Source organism: Rhinoderma darwinii, chromosome 13, assembly GCF_050947455.1.
Source record: "Rhinoderma darwinii isolate aRhiDar2 chromosome 13, aRhiDar2.hap1, whole genome shotgun sequence".
Taxonomy (NCBI): Eukaryota; Metazoa; Chordata; class Amphibia; order Anura; family Rhinodermatidae; genus Rhinoderma; species Rhinoderma darwinii.
In genome coordinates, this window is record NC_134699.1 from 45962040 (window position 1) to 45978731 (window position 16692).

Sequence of the window (16692 nt, forward strand, 5' to 3'; positions counted from 1 at the left end):
CAATACCATTGGTATGCATTTCACTCACGAAATACATGATAATCATATTAACTTTTTGGATCTTAAAATCTCATTGGACCCTGGTGGGTACTTTTCGTAAAGCTACTGCCACAAACAGCTTTCTGCATTGGAAGAGTTACCATCCGCCATCGCTTAAAAGAGGTATTCCCATTCACATTCAAAAGAGGTATTTACATTTATGACATATCCACAGGATATGTCATAAATGTCAGATAGATGCGGGTCGCTGAGCTACGCTGTTTCCGTAAGTCCCGTAGTAGTGAATGGCAGCTTTGGAAGCAATGCAGCATGCAAGCTACGCTGTTTCTGTAACTACCATTCAGTTCTAGGGACTAACAGAAACAGCGTAGCTCAGCGAGCTGCGCTGTTTTACGAAGCTCCCGACCATAAAACCAAGAAGTGGCCGGGAGTCAACGAGATCAGACAAAGCTAGAACAGGGTTTAGGAGGCTCCGTTCTAGAGATAGGTGCAGGTCCCAGAGTTGGGACCCGCATCTATCTGACATTTATGACATATCCTTTTTGATCAGTAGAATTCCCTAATTGATTCTCTCAGCTCCGTGTTCTGCATCTGTTCTTGTGATATTCTCTACTATATTATAGTTCCATGATGGAAACAAGTAACAAATGCCAAACCAGACTTTCTGGATTTTAGGATTGCCTATTACAGGATTTTCACTATGTAGTAAAATTCCCTATATCTGACATCAAGTAATCTGGAAAATTGTATAATCTGGCATTTGTTTACAATATACAGAACTACAATATATAGTGATATTCCACAAGACGAGAATCTGAACACTGATCAAACACCTCAGATTAGAAAACAATGTTTTAGTATGATAATTTGTGTTAATTTGTGTTAATGTTTTATCTCGGTCTTTCATTCTATTGATTCTCTACCCTTGTGAGTTTATATACTTTTCTATGTCTGCTTTATAATCGAAAATATTTGATAATCCAGTACCTATCTGGTTAGATAGATAGATAGATAGATAGATAGATAGATAGATAGATAGATAGATAGATAGATAGATAGATAGATAGATAGATAGATAGATAGATAGATAGATAGATAGATAGATAGATAGATAGATTTAAAAAATGTAGAGTGGCAACTATATTCTCCTTTTCTATAGCAACCTTTGATTTTGAACAGCCTTATCCATGTTACTAATCTAATAGCCTTTAAACAGATGCCCTATGCAGGATTGAGTGGGTCTCTGTCTCTCTCTCTCTCACATACATATATACATACATGCATACATGCATACATACATACATACATATATATGTTTATCTGGTTGCCGGTACATATGTCTATGGATTGAGGTGCCTTGCTACATAATATAGTTACATTTATATTGGGTAAAATATGGGTTAAAAGGTGCGTAGTTCGGTCCTATTCTTTTGGCCTTTTCCAGATTGTATTCTAGTCCCTGTACTGTACATCTCATGATTGCAGTTTGCACCGCATCTTCCCTGAGTTTTCCTTGCACACTGCGGTGGAAATCTCCTTGGAGCGATACTGACAGACGGTGTCAGTTTGCCCTTATATAATATGGCGTTCTCGGCACAGAATCTACGTTGGCGCATGCGCGGACATGCGCAGTTGAACGATTCACCTCTGACATATTTGGTCTCCTGGGCACAGGGGACGCCGTGAGTAGCGCGGTTGTTTTGAACTTTAGCAGCCGATATCATCATGGTGAGTGTCCCCATTTGTTCTCTTAATGTATTCACAGGTGCGAGCAATACCTAATTGTGCACAATCATGGTTATGCACTGACGGTCAGTACGTTTTATGGATTGTAATTTATGGTATATATACATTATGACATGACATGTTTTTTCTATAGCACTTTGTTAACACTATGTTTTAACTATATGCCATATTCACTGTGTATGGTTAATTATTTTCTGATGCAAACCCCTCCCTCTTGATTGAGGCTTTCCTATATATGCAGTGTTGTAACATGTGTTCACTAGCTTGAGAAAGGCTCCTGTATGGTAGAGCTGAAATGTTGCTGTTTTGACTGATGGAATAAACCACATTTTTCTATTTTTGCTACATCTCTGGAGTGCTGCCTGATTCTTGGAATATAGATAGATAGATAGTTAGATAGATAGATAGATATTAGTTAGATAGATAGATATTAGTTAGATAGATAGATAGATAGATAGATAGATAGATAGATAGATAGATAGATAGATAGATAGATAGATAGATAGATAGATAGATAGATAGATAGATAGATAGATAGATATGAGATGGATATGAGATAGATAGATAGATAGATATTAGATAGATAGATAGATAGATAGATAGATAGATAGATAGATAGATAGATAGATAGATAGATAGATATGAGATAGATAGATAGATATGAGATAGATAGATAGATAGATATGAGATAGATAGATAGATATGAGATAGATAGATAGATAGATAGATATGAGAGAGATAGATAGATAGATAGATATGAGATAGATAGATAGATAGATAGATAGATAGATAGATAGATAGATAGATATGAGATAGATAGATAGATAGATAGATAGATAGATAGATAGATAGATAGATAGATAGATAGATAGATAGATAGATAGATAGATAGATAGATAGATATTAGATAGATAGATAGATATGAGATGGATATGAGATAGATATGAGATAGATAGATAGATAGATAGATAGATAGATAGATAGATAGATAGATAGATAGATAGATAGATAGATAGATAGATAGATATGAGATGGATATGAGATAGATAGATAGATAGATATTAGATAGATAGATAGATAGATAGATATGAGATAGATAGATAGATAGATAGATAGATAGATAGATAGATAGATAGATAGATAGATAGATAGATAGATAGATAGATAGATATGAGATAGATAGATAGATATGAGATAGATAGATAGATAGATATGAGATAGATAGATAGATAGATATGAGATAGATAGATAGATAGATAGATAGATAGATAGATAGATAGATAGATAGATAGATAGATAGATAGATAGATAGATAGATAGATAGATAGATAGATAGATATGAGATAGATAGATGTGAGATAGATATGAGATAGATAGATATGAGATAGATAGATAGATATGAGATAGATAGATATGAGATAGATATGAGATAGATAGATATGAGATAGATAGATATGAGATAGATATGAGATAGATAGATATGAGATAGATAGATAGATAGATAGATAGATATGAGATAGATAGATAGATAGATAGATAGATAGATAGATAGATATGAGATAGATAGATAGATAGATATGAGATAGATATGAGATAAATATGAGATAGATAGATATGAGATAAATAGATATGAGATAGATAGATATGAGATAGATATGAGATAAATATGAGATAGATAGATATGAGATAAATAGATATGAGATAGATAGATAGATAGATAATCATGACATCTTTATTGATATCAGAAAGTAAAAATATTAAAGAGTGAAAGAGCTAGAGAGTAGGAAAAAACAGAAGAGAGGAAATGAATGGTTAAAAGATAAAATCGGGCTGGAGGAGGGCTGGAAATAGAGAAGTAGCTAGAAAGTGCATTTCTGACAAAATGAAAACGTAGAAAGAAACCAGAGTTGGAAAATAATTGGTGAGACACAGACAAAGAACTGGAAAGAAGACGGACAAGGAGGGAGGAGATACCCATAGACATAAGTGTAATCGGTGGAGAGAGAACATTAGAGGGTGAATGACAAAAGTAGAAGGAGGGAGTGAAAGAGGCAAAAAGTGAAAGGCAGGGAGTGATACAGAAGATTGAAGGAGTGGAAAGGGGAGGACGAAGCAAGTTACCTCCTCCCAAACAGGGCTAGAGAGGCCGGGCCGCAGATAAACTGATGCTGGGGGAGTGATGGACAAGGAGCGGATTTCAGGTAGGGAATATTACTTCAAAGCGTATTCTGCATTTACAGTTTTTTATATTTGAACCCAAATTGCCTTTATGACCCAACAAGTCGTGACGGGAAAGAAGGTCACTCTAGGACACAATCAAAGGACAACATCCCTATTCTCTTTAACCCATTTGGTGCCAGTAGACATTTGCAGTAGTACATAACAGCTTACAATGTGAATATGTGGGTATTGTGATTGACTGACCTATATATATATATATATATATATATATATATATATATATATATATATATATACACATATAACACTAAAATCAGAATTTCTGTCTGCGATTAGATAGTGAGCTGTTTTGATGATCGAAGTTTGAATGGATTCAAAGCAAATTTATATCTGAACTTCTAGTCCCGGTTAAACTCCTTTTATTTGTCCTAACAGAGAAGACCTTATTAGTTATAGATATGTTGTGTTAAATCGGGATCGGCCCTCTCTTCTCATTCTTCGTTTTCTACCGTTTCTTCCCCTTCTTGCAGCACTTCCTCATGGCTTCTGGTAATTAGGATATGAGGGAGGTCTTAAGACCCTATCTGAACCCACTCACTATTCCCTCTCGTTTTCTTTGGGGCTTCATTTTTATTGAGTGACCACCCGATAAAGAAACATTGGAAATCTGCCTGCTTTGCCAGCCATAACTTGGCACTGAACGTGCTACAGAGCATGGGCGTGCTGAGTAGGACTGTACACTCCATGTCCTACAATGCTTCTTCTGTTTTAAAGCTGACCAGCCTAACCTACCCCAGAGTGTACCAACAAGGTTTTTTTCTCTACAAAACCAAGTGTGTTCCTTTTACTTTATTTATGTGGGTTAAGGGCGTGAAAACGTGCTCTGTTCTGTACACACGGACACTGTCACAAGTAACTTTCCAGTGGTTAAAGGGTTTTTTTAAAGGGGAGGTCCAGATTTTGTCTGCCACGTGAGCAGATATCTTAATGGTGTAGGACAGACCTTGTCACAATGTGCATCATCTCTGTATCATTGTCTGGATATTTGTTCTCTCTCGTATTTTGTCTTTTTTTTTTTTGTTAGTCACTAAACTATTTAAAGGCAAAGATGAATTAGGAAAGATGATCGCAGGAAAGAAACTGATGTCATTAAATGGGTCTTAAACAAACAATGCAAAAAGGCTGGACAACCCTGAAGAATACTTGCGTTGACAAGTATCATAATCATTGCCACCAGCCTTTGACCAATAGGACACCGTTGTTAAATGGTTAATTCTATAGATCTTAGACCTTCTCCAATTTCATATGATAAATACAAAGGTCAGGAACAGAAAATCAGAAATTAGCATGTGCCGACCAAGCCATCACCAGGAGGATGTGGTCACCAAGGAATTGCTGTCAGCACATTACTCACGGAAAGGCAGAGGGCAGGGGCTCAACCACGTACAGCTCAGCTATGTCAAAGGCTTAGAGTCTGCGAGTCTGATTCTAAAGCGAACCAATAGTGAACTCATTTCTGTAGTAGTAAGTGCAAGGAGTGGTTACCGTGCCATATCAGTGACCTATGGCAATGTATGAACCTTGCTAAAATAAATACGCTGCCTTTGGTCCATAGTCACATGCATAATCCACATCTATTAACACAACAGAATCTGTGCTACCCGAACCACCGGTGGTTTACATGGTTAGATCTCTGCCGCACTTACAGCGACTACCGTGGATAGCAAGGCATGAAACTACCATGTACAAATAAAGACACACCGATCAGCCATAACATTGAAACTACCTGCCTAATATTGTGTAGGTCCCCTTTGCTACTAAAACAGCTATGACTATTGAGGCATGGACTCCGTAAGACCTCTGAAGGTGTCCTGTGGTTTCTGGCACAAAGAATTTAGCAGCAGATCTTTAAAGTTCTGCAAGTTGCGAGGTGGGTCCTCCATGGATGAATCTTGGGTACCTTTGACCCTGTCGCCGTTTTACCCGTTGTCCTTCGTTGGATCTGTTTGGTAGATACGAACCACTGCTCATTGAGAACCGCCCACAAGACCTGCCGTTTTGGAGATTCTCTGACCCAGTTGTCTCTCCATCACAATTTGGCCCTTGTCAAAGTTGCTCAGATCCTTACACTTGCCCATTTTACCTGCTTCCAACACATCAACTTCTAGAACTGACTGTTCACTCGCTGCTAGTATATCCTACCCCTTGGCAGGGGCCATTGTAACAAGATAATCAATGCTATTCACTTTACCTGTCAGCGGTTTTAATGTTATGTTATGTTGTGATCGGTGAGTAGAATGGATATAGCTATACTGTATACGGTGAGAAATTGGTGTGTGAATTTAAATTAGTTTTTGTATCACACAGTTACTCCTTTTTAAAGGGGAATTCCATATTTAGTAATTTACGGAGATGCCATTGAGAAATCTCAATAGTTGGGTTCTGTGAATCGGGCCACCAATAACTTTCCCCAATGAAGAAGCCATGGTATAAAGTAAAAAACCCTCTAACTTTTTTTTTTTAGAGAATGAAGTTTTAACTGACCCTTTTTATTTTTTTGCTTAAAATAAGCATGCATAAATGTTATCCTCTTTGTTCCTTGGTCCTCTCTGGTAGTGTTATATTTCTTATTCCTTTCATTGGTATGTGCAGAAATCATAAGCAAGTGGCACATGACCCCTGTTGTTGATATCTATCTCTTCTTGGTTCTTGGGGATGACGATTATTGGCCCCCAAGATTGTCTGCTGTGCCAGCAGTGTGCCTGTATTGATTGTTTGTCTGCACTAACTCCTTTACGACCAATCATGGTACATGTACGTTATTTGGGGGGAGGTTGTATGGAGGGGTTTCACAGGCTGAGCTTGCTCCACGTGCTGCGGGTGTCCACTGCATATAACACCATGCTCTAACTACTGGGATTGGAGATTATAGGATCCAGCTGTTTAACCCCTTAGATGCTGTGGTCAATAGCGACCACAGCATCTAAGCTCTTGAACGAGACGGGCAACCACCTACGAAATCCCATTTGCCCCCCAATGTGACGTGACCGGGGATTGCTAATGATTGTCATGGCAGCCTGCGGGCCTAATGAAGCCCCAGGTTTGCCAGCTTTGTGCTCAGATTAAGAGGCAGGGCTTAATGGGAGCCAGTAGAAATCATTATATACTGCGATACAGTAGTATTGCAGTATATCGAGCAAGCAATCCAGCCATCACTGATTCAAGTCCCCTAGGGGACTAATGGAAAAAAATATGTAAAATAAAGGGTTTTTTAATCCTTTAATGTCATAGGCAGTGGAATTTGGCTTGCTTCAAGGGTCATGGTCACCTTTTCGTCTTTAAAGTATTCATGACAACAGAACTTTTGTAATCAGAAACAAGCAGACATCCTATCCTATTAATGGTATCTGTGTTTTCATGTACTTTATACTGTTAGATTTAGGGTGCCCCCTAGATTTGTTTTGAACTATCCAACTTAATGTTCCTCCTGTTATTAATGCCTTCCTACCTTAATCCCATCTCATAAAGTGATCATATATTCCTCTGGTAGTTTGAATGCGGCTATTCTACAGTTCCCCGCCCAGTCAGATAGCCGGGGCACAGCTGTTCAGGGAAAATTTAGAAGGGGACGCAGCGCTAAATTAGCGCTGTGGCCCCTTCATTCTCAGGAATGGTGGGGGTCACATTACATGTAAAGCAATGCCCCCAAAAGCCACACTCCTTTTTACCTGGGAAACCTGGCCAGTATTTTTGGAGGAATTAGGTGGCAACCCTAGTTCTGACATGTCATCCATAGTGATGCTGTGGTACTTGGCCTTGTTGCTGCAGTGGACAAAACAACATTGCTGTGCAATGCCAACACGATCTGGCAGGCGTCCACGATACTGGCAACGTAGAAGTGCCAAATTTAAACCGTATTTGGCAACTCTGTTTATAGACATTTAGAACTGAAAGAATAGAGGGGTTTGCCCATCTCATAAAAAGATGGCATATCCTGGCGATATGCCATCAATTTATAAGACGGGAATATCCCTTTTAAAGTCTATGTGTTCTTCTTGAGTCTTTGTTATCACAGAAATACTAATGGCAGAAACAGGGTTTCTCACCTTCATACTATGTCACTAAGGCCCCATGCACACGACCGTAAAAATAGTTCATAATTGCGGACCGCAATTACGGTCCGAAATTAGGGACGCATTCACGTCTATTGTTCCCAGACACCTTCCCGTTTATTTACTGAAAGGTGTCCGGGCCGTAGAAGTGTACCGCAAAAGATGGGACATGTCCTATCTTTTGCTTTTTACGGTCCCTACCCCCATACTTTATATGGGATATGGGATATTTTAGGATCAGCTTACTAAATGTAGGAACATGTTTCACATCACTTTGCGCAGATGGTTAAATGAAGAAATTCAACATAATACTCTATATAAATATATATTACAATTTTCCTACAAATGTAATAATTCTGAGATTGGGGCCAATGTAAATTATTATATTAACGTCCTAAATAAAAATTTGGCAAAGACAACAATTACAATAGCGCCCTCTTTATCTCTCATCCAAACTATTGCAAACAGCTACGATTTTGTATGGCTTTTTGGTGGGGTGGGGGGTAGCAGACAAATGAGGCAAAAAAGAAACTTTGGCAATGTCCTTCTTATCCACTGTGGCTACTTACCTACTGTTATTTTCCTGCCCTGACCTATAGTATATGTTGGTATAGTACTTTAATGCTCTGTTGGTCTTGAACTTGCACTACACATGAGGAGTAATGTTTTTTATATGAATACTCATGGATCACAAAAATTTACTTACAAGACGATCCATTGGTTGCCATGATCCTTTTTGACTCCTCTTCCGGTAGGCAGACAGCATTGCCGACTGAATGGATGTTAAACAGCACTATTCTGCCCTGTAATATCAAGAGACACTCTCTCTACTAGACATGGTTTGCCAAGATCCAGCATTCTCCTACTGTTATGCATAGAAATATTTTTTACAGTGATTAGAATTTTTATGTTATGATTATTGCTATGTATTTGGCACATAAAATGTCAGGGTTTGTGCACGTAAGGTGTGAGCCAACGGACTAATCTGCTATTTGAGCTCATATTATGGACTGTTGCTCTCCAAGTGGTGCCTTCATGCTCCTACCTGTCCTATAGCATTTTGCCCTAGAAGAGTACGGTCCATGCAAGCAATGGAAAGTGTTGCTATTTATTTATTAGTATATTTACTATATTTATAGTTATATTAGTATATGTATTGATTTATTTATTTAGTATAAAAATATGAGACACATCAAGACCTCTGATGTTTTTAATTTATTTGGGCACTTTTAGGGGCAAAACGGGGGGAAATCTTCATGTGTGAATGTTGAGGGGGGTGTTAGTGGATATGGAGCTTAAGTCTTGGTGACATGGTGACATGTCAGAAGTTTTGATTGGTGGGAGTCCGAGCACTGAGACCCCCACCAACCGCTAAAACGATGCGGCAGAAGCGCTTATGTGAGCGCTCAGCCGCTTCGTTTCGGCCTTTTGCGGAAATCAATGTATCGGTGTACAGGCTCAATAGAATGTCTATGAGCGCGTACTCCGATACATCGGCTTTCCGGAAGAGCGCTTCTGCCACTTCGTTTTAGCAATTGGTGGGGGTCTCAATGCTCGGACCCCCACCAATCAAAATTTCTGACATGTCACTATGACGTGTCAGAAGTTTGTCAAACGTTTAGTTACACTTTAATTAACAATAGAATATCCTTTTATGGTTACAGTCTACAAGTAAACCTTGTGTGTAGTCTTATCCTAGCGTTCTACTTTTTTCCATATGTCCCCCTACTGCTTTCTAACCTACTGAATATAAGCTTGCAAGAAGAAGGCACAGGTGGAAGGGAGTATGACTGCAGGATCAGATTACACACAGAGTTTGTTTGTTGTGTGTAACTATAGAGACACACAGGTCCGCATAGGAGCTGTAGACACAAAACAGCACTATATTTCTAAGTAGTTTCTTTTATTTTAGATGCATTGGAGCAATAAAAAAAATGATTGCACAGGTGGACATAGCCTTTAATTTGACAATTATGAGCTTTTCCCTGCTTTCTGTTCTGTTGATGTTATTAGTTTTATTACCGTAATTTCTCACACAAGGAAATCTGAGCAAGACACACAGACGGCAAGCACAAGGGGAGCTCTCCAATTAGATCAGTTGCCTCTTTACTTCCTGGCGGAATGACGCAGAGAAAATCATTCAAAATTTTTTTCAATTATACTTGGTCAGATCTGGTTTACTCCACTCTATTAGAAAACACTAAACTGAGAAGCAAAATAAAGAGAGCGCAAGCTCGCTGACTTCTGATCTGATGCTGCTTATTTACCAGAAGGACAAAGGTAGAGCAGCTGGCGAGTGGAGTGGGCGCAGCTTGGCCAACATCCTAAATAATATGTAGCGTTTGATTATGGTGCCACCCCATCATCATCTTACTCGATTATTTCATGAGTGCAGCTAGCCCTCACTACTTGCATTTATGAAATGCCCCAGTACATAACGGGTCAGTTCCCCATTCATTTTCGAACAACCATACAGACTTCCTTTCATGAGCCCCAAGTGAGAGGATGGCATTGGACGCATAGATTGTCCATGGAATGAGTCTGGTTTTGCAGTTTGGCCTCATTTACTTGAATGGGAATAAGCTAGAATACCATGCGCAGTCCATGAACAAGAGTTGTGCTGTTTCTGGCGGGGGGGGGGGGGGACGGACCTTTTTATTTATTTTTTTCAATACTGCACAACCCCTTTTACCCAATTAAGTTTCTGTTACAAATGATATTTGCCATCCATTCAGGGTGTAATAGTACATAAGTCGCTTTCTTCCGCTTGCCCCTGGACTAGACCACCACATATTTTCTAATTAAGAAAGCAATGTCCAGAGAAAAAGCTCAAACTATTGTATTCCCCCCCCCCCAAAAAAAATAAAAAAACACTAAAGCATAGGTTGATCTCCCACTTTTGCGACTAGTCATACATATATGTAGTACAGCATATTACAGCCACAGCTCATACTTCTAGTTGCCAAAACAGCACAAGCCCTTTTAGTTATGAGTCAAGTGTATTGATGAGGGGAGCGCTCCCCTGTCCGTTTTTTTGGTAACTAATAGGCTGCTTGTATACATGTAGGACAGAGGGAGGCGGGGGGAGCGCTCTCCTCATGAATACACCCGATTTTTAACAATAAATCGGGTGTATTTTTCGCTGCCCGTATTAGCCAAAAATCCCAACATTTCTTTGTGCCGTTTTGGCTCCTAGGACTACAAACCTGTAGCTGTTATATGCTGCCCTTACATAGGGCAGGATATTAAGCTTGGCATAGCAATTTCCTACTATAGTGTTATAGCGGTAGAGTTAGAACTGGAATTCTGACCAATCAGCGTCATGCACTTCTCTTCATTCCAGCCCAGCTTGATTCACAGCACAGCGTGATCTCACCAGATCACCCTGTGAGGTCACATCCTCCCGCAGGTTCTTCACCGGAGCGATGGCAGAGTGAACAGACATCGCCTCCAGCCGCTGCAGACTCGGATAAATGTCCTGGCACGGCTGGAGGCGATGTCTATTCAGTCTTCCCTCGCTCCGGTCCAGGACCTGCGGGAGGAAGTCACTTCACAGAGTGATCTCGCGACATCACGCTGTGCTGTGAATCAAACTGGGCATGAATGAAGAGTAGTGTATGACGCTGATTGGTCAGCGTCATAAACTTTTCTATAAAAACGCCCACTTGGTGAGTAGAAAAAAAACGCTCAGTTGGGCATTTAGAAAAAATTTGCATAAATCGAAAAATTAATATAACTTGCTCAATATTAAAAGTTAAAAAAAACAGTAGTTATCTACATCAAAGCGCCTATTAGATTAGGTAGGAGATAGGGAAGTTATAAACTGGTGATAGACCCTCTTAAAGGCCTGGGAGCCTCAAGTAACTCCTCTGGTCACCGGTGCTGTCTCTATTTCACAGTACCAATCAAGCATATGATGAGAATCGCAGGTTGGCAACAGTAGTTTAAGAAGATTTATAGGCCTAGCGTTGTGTGTGATGTTTCTCTGCATTCACTCTGCAGCAATATAGCTGTGGAAACAGAGTGCTATGCTTTGCAATGTGTGGAAAATCCAGCAGGTGGGAGTGTTGTACGCATTCCTCCAGTAAGGATGACGTCATCATTGAAGCAAATAAGATTTAGGACATTTTTTATGACAATGTGTCTTTAATATCCAGCGATCAATACAAATGAATAGCAGTTTAGGCCATGGGATGTTATCAAAGTCTTGCATTTTCGAAGCGGGCCATTTCATATTTATTCCTGTGCCACAAGGCTTGTTTCACAAGTTCACATTTAGAATATATTTGCAGTTTAGTGTTCTGCAAATTACATTAAATTCTCGACATTTTTATTTTCCATTAAGAAAACATCAAAGATGCAATCGGCATACACAAGTCTGTATCCATTGTTATTTGTGTAATTCAGATTATAGGTGCACAGCGATGGTATTTTGGATATATGATATTGTACATTTATTTAGCTGCGGAGAACATTCCCTGTAACATCCACAAATCCCACATGTCCAAAGGTGTCCTTGACCAGTGTACAATGCAAAGCATCTAAATCACTTCCCATAATATGAAGAAAAGATCCGTTTTTTTCCAGTTAGCCTGTTAGAGACATAAAGAGAGGCGGAAATAACGTAGCCAGCAGCTGGTAGAATCTTCAATATATTTCCGAAGAAACAGTCTACTTATAATAATGTTGGATTCTTAAAGCGGTACTATCCCTCAATAATCCGTGGAAGGTGATCCAGCAAGAAATACCTTTTCTGCGTTCAGAATCACTGTACCTGAAATAAGTAGAAATGATCTGATTTATTTATTTGTTGTCATTATAGTGTATGAGATTTTAGAAATCCCATTCACACATCCTGGACTAGAACTGGGTGGTTTTGGGGCATGATGTGGTATTTTAAAATCAGAGCATGCCCTCTCCGCTGTGTTTTTTTTCTTGCAACTTGACTTCAATAGGGGAAAAAGCAGCATAAAAAACACATAGTGAAGTCATGACTTCCATGGAAAGCAGAAATAGGCATGTTCTTTAAGGTGGCAGAGGGTCACATCACCAAAATTGTTGTGCAAAGGTATGAAGTACAATTATTAAATCAAAACTATGACTATTGTGAAGGTTGTGATGCGCCTCTACTTGCAGAACAATGTATCAATAAGATATTATGGATTATACACTACTGTATGTCACAAATTTCCTTCATGACTCTCGTACTGACGGAGGCCTCCATTGTGGGTCACTATGTCCTTTTCTCATCGTAATTTTTTTTTTTTGCATGCATTTTCGCCTTCGCTAAAAGAATGGATGGAAGACTTTATACTACATAAATGTGCTGTTCTTAGAAAGTTAAAGAGGTTCTGTCACCAGTTCATCACTTCCCTATCTTCTACCTAATCTAATAGGCGCTTTAATGCTGATAACTCCTGTGTTTTTTGTTTAAAAAAACGTTTATTATTTCCGAAGTTATGTTCATTTTGCCAGTTATGCTCATTTTCTCTTATTGCCCAACTGGGCGTTTTTTTTCTTTTCACCAAGTGGGAGTTGTATAGAAAACTGTATAACGCTGACCAATCAGCGTCATACACTTCTCTTCAATCCAGATAGACGTGATTCACAGCACAGCGTGATCTAGAATCGCGAGATCACGCTGTGACGTCAATTACTCCCGCATGTCCTTCACTGGAGTGACGGAAGATGGACCAGACATGCCAGGACGATTATCCTTGTCATGCTGCTGAGGAGGATAATCGTCCTGGCATGTCTGGTCCATCTTCCGTCGCTCCGGTGAAGGACCTACGGGAGTAAGTGACGTCACAGCGTGATCTCGCGATTCTAGATCACGCTGTGCTGTGAATCACGCCTATCTGGATTGAAGAGAAGTGTATGATGCTGATTGCTCAGCGTCATACAGTTTTCTATACAATGCCCACTTGGTGAAAGGAAAAAAAACGCCCAGTTGGGCAATAAGAGAAAATTAGCATAACTGGAAAAAAGAACACAACTTTGGAAATAATAAAAAAAAATTTTAGACAAAAAAAAAATTCGTTTTCAGCATTAAAGCGCCTATTAAATTAGGTAGGAGATAGGGAAGTGATGAACTGGTGACAGAGCCTCTTTAAAGGGAACCTATCACCTGCCCATGCATGTGCAGCGTGTAATGGGCAGGACTTTACAAACCCTGGGGCACGTTAAAAAAAATTCTACCCTCCTCCGTTATTTAGATCCGCAGTAGTGACACGCCCCTTGCCATTACACGCCCCCTTGCCAGTTCGGCAGACAAGTACAAGCCTGTGTGATCTCTCGCGAGACATCAGTCTTGTCCTTGTCTGCCGAGAGCTGAAGAGTGAGAGCGTGCGCACGCACGCACATGCTCTCCACTCTCCAGCTCTTGCTGTGGCACTGTCCGTAGTTGATTGGACAGGATCACAGCCATGTTACACGCCCCCTTGCCATTACACGCCCCGTTGACATTTCAGGGGGTTATTTAAATATCGGGCGCCAAATATAACGACACCGATATCTAAATAACGGAGGAGGGTAGAAAAAAATGTAAAGTGCCCCAGGGTTTGTGCAGCCCTGCCCTTTACATGCTGCACTCCGCTGCACATGTATGGGCAAGTGAAAGGTTCTCTTTAAGTAACTACCCCTATGGGAGCAGTAATCAGTTGTCACCAAAAAACATATGTTACAAAAAATGGCTTAAAAAAATGTAACTAAAATTTTGCCATAGAAGTCAACTCAAGAATTTTTACTTAATCGCATAATGTTCTTCAGCACCAATTTAGGCCATTTGTCTGGGTCTGTGAGCTTGGCCAAGTGGTAATGCACGCAAAATACCTTCATCTAGATGGTGGACATTTTCCCTTTTCAAAGCAGCTCCAAGTACTGTTCATGTTAGTAGTAACAGCTCATTTTATCAAAGAGAGGTGTATTAATTTGCATAACATAGAATTCTAAGTCTTTTTTTTATCACTTCCCAAATAAAATAAAAAATGTGCTCAGAAAATAGATTTGACTGCTTTCCCCTTTTCTCTTTTGTTCCTTATTCTCAAACAAAAAATAGCATTGCTAGCGGTTTAAAGAATGCTCACTATGCATCAGTATGTGTTGTATTCAGCATTCAGGGAAGTTATAGGGGTTGTCCCACCATAATATCTTATAACCTATCCACAGAATAGGTCATAAGTGTTTGAATGCTGAGACCCCCACCAATCAAGAGAACGGGGGTCTCAGATCCCCTTATGAATGGAGGCGCGGGTCACGCATGTGCCCTGCTGCTCCATGCATTCTCTATGGGACTGCCGGATATAGCCGAGCGCTGTACTCGGCTATCTCCAGCAGTCCCATAGAAAATGAATAGAGGCGGCAGGGCGCATGCGTGACCTGCTGCTCCGTTTGTAAGGGGATTTGGGACCCCCGTTCTCTTAATCGGAGGGTGTCACAGAGGTGGGACCGCCAGCGATCAAACACTTATCAACTATCTATAGAATGGGTGATAAGTTGTTGCAGTGGGACAACCCCTTTAAAGTGATGGTAACAATAGGGCAACACTATTGAACTCAATCATAACGCAGAATGCAGAAAGTACCTAAGTTCCCTCTAGTGGTGGCTTTAGACAGTCGGAATTCTTTCATTTCACACTATGTCTAAGTAGGAGCTTTGCATCTCTTTATCAGAAAAACCAGCTCTGCGGCCTCTGCATTCTCGGGATCGATGGGGGACCCGGCAGTTGGAATTTAGCAATATGCCATTACCCTTTAATTGGGATATTGTTTAGTGTGATCCTTTGTTTATTGGACCATAGAGAATCCCCTGAGATCCATATGGTTACAGGTTGGATTTCTCTTATCAGATCTTTTGTTTCCCTGGAAAATTATTACCCCCTAGTGAAATTTTGCTGGACACTATCTTATCTCTTGGCCAGCTTTAGTTCTCCTTTTATTCATTTTACTATGTGTGAAATTCAATAGTCATATTTTAGACCCTCATTAAGTAAAAATTAATATTTTTAATTACACAATCATTAATAGCCATGTAAATTACCTGCTTCTTTGATGTGTAATTTTGCCAGGAATTTTGCAGATTTAGATAGAAAAGTAGACTATAGAAACACATATGATACATATCACAAAGCTGAGATAAACAATGATGCAGAAATATAGATTGCTTGAGGAACCTGCTGTCTGGTCCATTCCAAGCTACGGTTCTTGTTATCTCACATTTTGCATCTGTCTTATAAAATGTCTTCTTATATCTGTGGATCACTTGTCATTTTACTGGAGACAGTTTCCTCTTATGGCTGGATTGATTTGAATCTAAAGAAAAGCATGATGATGATTGTGGTGTTTATTAGTTCCATTGTCCTGTATATAAAGGGTTGATCTTGTACTGTACTGTATAGGACATTTAATTGTACAATAATTTATTAGCGTAGGATATGAGGTGAACATTAAAGAAACAGGCTCGGATTGGCCCACCAGAGGAAAAGAGAATCCTGTTAGGAAAACGCCTGTTCCCTTAAGATCACCATGACTACTGTTCTAGCTTCTGGGTGGTTCTGTTTTTTCTTTGAGCCTATCTCTTTTCTCTGTCCTTCTGCCTATCAGGTGTAGGGTTAGTATTTATACTTGACTTCCTCCACCTGTTCTTTGCTTGTGAA

At 39.6% G+C, this 16692-nt stretch overlaps 1 protein-coding gene across 2 annotated transcripts in view; it reads left to right on the forward strand.

Moving 5' to 3' along the window:
- The window catches only part of SEPTIN9 (septin 9), a 251192-nt gene that overhangs the window by 94748 nt on the left and 139752 nt on the right, over nucleotides 1-16692 (forward strand). Inside the window, exon 1 of one of the 2 annotated variants that reach the window (XM_075846602.1) lies at nucleotides 3879-3947. The exons of the other annotated variant lie outside the window; for it this stretch is intronic. Coding sequence (XP_075702717.1) covers nucleotides 3926-3947 — 22 coding nt within the window. The 5' untranslated portion in view covers nucleotides 3879-3925. Of the gene's footprint in view, nucleotides 1-3878; nucleotides 3948-16692 lie in introns of those variants that run through there. 2 annotated transcript variants of the gene reach the window in all.